Genomic DNA, 2,324 nt, shown 5'->3' with positions numbered 1-2,324 from the left:
ATTATATTTTTTTTTTAAAATGTGTTTCTGACATAAAAATTTTTAGGTGAAATTATATGGATGTTAAATGCACAATTTGCTTTAAATACTAAATCATAAGCAAATTGCAAGTAACTATTTTTAAAAAGTAAATAAAATAAAATCAGACGTGTTTATTTAAAACTTTTTCGTTATTTGAACAGTAAAATATTTCTAAATTCTTTGTTTTTATTGGTCACAGCGAAAAAAACAGGCGCCTCTTACGATTTTCAATTATTAATACAGGTCCGAATATGGTTCGTTGATACGTTCCCCTCTCTCATGCGTGTTTTAGGCTGGTGGTAAAGCGGGGAAAGACTCTGGAAAGGCTAAGGCGAAAGCTATTTCACGCTCCCACAGGGCAGGCTTACAGGTTCGTCTTCGTTTTACATATGATCTTTTACTTGCCTGGAAACCTACCCCATCCTTTTCATTGTAGTTTCCGGTCGGCCGTATTCATCGTCACTTGAAAACGCGTACTACCAGTCATGGACGAGTTGGTGCCACTGCTGCTGTCTACTCTGCAGCAATCTTGGAGTATCTAACGGCCGAAGTTTTGGAGCTAGCCGGCAATGCCAGTAAGGACCTAAAGGTGAAGCGTATTACACCCCGTCACTTGCAACTGGCTATTCGGGGAGATGAGGAACTTGACACTCTCATCAAGGCAACGATCGCTGGTGGAGGTGTCATCCCCCACATTCACAAGTCCCTTATTGGGAAGAAGTTGCCCCCGTCCAAACCTCTTGGTGTTTAAGTGTCATCTAACTCGACGTAACCATTCTGTGCCCACCTCCATGTCATCTAAATAAGTGTATATGTGGCTGCCTGCCCGTCCTTGGTGTTAGCATGGACTAAGATGTGTATTCTTTATGCAAATACCAGTGTGTCTACGTATGTTAATACATAGGTTTTTACTCCCAGGTAATGCCTTTTTCTGGGTGCATTGGCACCTTCGCAGCCTTCCATTTTTTCGTTTAGAGAGGAAAATTTATTGTACATTACTTAGTTTGAAGTCGAGTACAAATTAGTCGGGATTTTCACTGTCTTCAGTAATCACGGCTTGGGGCAGGCCGGCGATTAGTCTCTCGTGGAAGCTGACGAGATTGTCTGGAGCATGAGGGGGTATGCTGGATGATAACTGGCGGAGGCACTCGAGTCTACAAGGAAGCGTAATCGATGCCTTATCAAATTAAACAAATTGTTACCATGGGTTGCAGGATTCAACTACCTGATATTGCCAATGGGGTCCTCTATGAAGATGGATGGGGTCGCTTCTGCATTCAGAAGATCGGAGGTGGAGAACACGTTGCAAACGGTCTTCAGCATGGCATTTACACCCCTCGGAGCAATTATTCCAATTAACCTACAGCGGAGAAGAAGGGTCAGCGTTCGAACGTTATTGAGGCGATGTGGTGGAAAAGCACCTTTTAACTCGCAGAATGTGGGAAGAGACATTGATTGGCTTCCGCTGTAGCTTGCTGCCGTCAAAACCTTTCATGCACAATGAGTGAGCGAAAGGTTTTGTATTTAACTGTTGGTGGCATACCATAGACCAGGAATGTTTTGGACACAAGCTGTAGAGGATCGCCGAATTCAACGCAGTCTCACAATGTAATCAAGACACAAAGCCTGGGAACGTGATAAACTCAAGAACGTTTCAAAGGATAACAACAGGAAAGTGCTGAGACACCAGCGCTTCGACCGAAACAAAGTCAACACTATCCTCCCCTAGACTGGAAAATCCCCTCGCCCGTATACAAAATTTGGGGCTTGCCATCGGCTTCCCCAACTCCGAGTTATTGAGGATGTACATCGTCGTAAGTTCAAACACTTTCTGGTTTTGGCCTTTAAAATAGTTGTTGCCAGACATTTTTTCACATAAAAATTCACTTAGAATGAATCACGCGAAAGATTCGAGCTGAGACAAAAGTAGGTATGGGTAGAGCGAGACATTGTTTTACCGATAGCCGATTATCTGAAATAAGCTGTTCTTTAAATGAATATTTACTGTAGAATCAAGACTGCAACCAACCTGAGAGGTTTCGAGCCAAGTAGTGCATCGAGCGACAAAGCCTTGGCAACAGTGTAAAAACTTGGACAAAATCTCCACGCTTTTGTACGAGGGGTCCGGTCTATGCTACACAAGGAACTGCCAAGGTCTATACGGGGCAGTTCCAGAACTACCGAGACGTCAGCAAAGAAGAGAGCTCGAAGGAACATTATCAGAAGGGCGTACGATTGTAGAGAGTACTCTAGCAACTAAACAAATGCAATAAGCGCATTATTGCCCAACTTTCCCGCTTAGG

General features: G+C 43.4%; 2 protein-coding genes across 2 annotated transcripts in view; one reads left to right on the top strand and one right to left on the bottom strand. All coding sequences in view use genetic code 11, as the record gives it.

The window, feature by feature from the left end:
* Positions 1–772, top strand: part of EGR_06849 (Histone H2A.V) — a gene marked incomplete at both ends in the record, with an annotated part of 1,255 nt that extends 483 nt beyond the window's left edge. Inside the window, 3 exons of the mRNA XM_024496098.1 lie at positions 221–275; positions 314–391; positions 458–772. Of these exons, the coding sequence (XP_024349518.1) occupies positions 221–275; positions 314–391; positions 458–772 (448 nt within the window). The remainder of the gene's footprint in view (positions 1–220; positions 276–313; positions 392–457) is intronic.
* Positions 773–1,975: 1,203 nt separating this feature from the next.
* Positions 1,976–2,324, bottom strand: part of EGR_06848 (Serrate RNA effector molecule) — a gene marked incomplete at both ends in the record, with an annotated part of 9,816 nt that continues 9,467 nt past the window's right edge. Inside the window, one exon of the mRNA XM_024496097.1 lies at positions 1,976–1,993. Coding sequence (XP_024349517.1) covers positions 1,976–1,993 — 18 coding nt within the window. The remainder of the gene's footprint in view (positions 1,994–2,324) is intronic.

This window comes from Echinococcus granulosus, assembly GCF_000524195.1.
Source record: "Echinococcus granulosus chromosome Unknown EG_S00064, whole genome shotgun sequence".
Classification (NCBI taxonomy): domain Eukaryota; kingdom Metazoa; phylum Platyhelminthes; class Cestoda; order Cyclophyllidea; family Taeniidae; genus Echinococcus; species Echinococcus granulosus.
The sequence above is the reverse complement of the archived record's forward strand: the minus strand, read 5'-3'. Positions and strand labels throughout refer to the sequence as shown.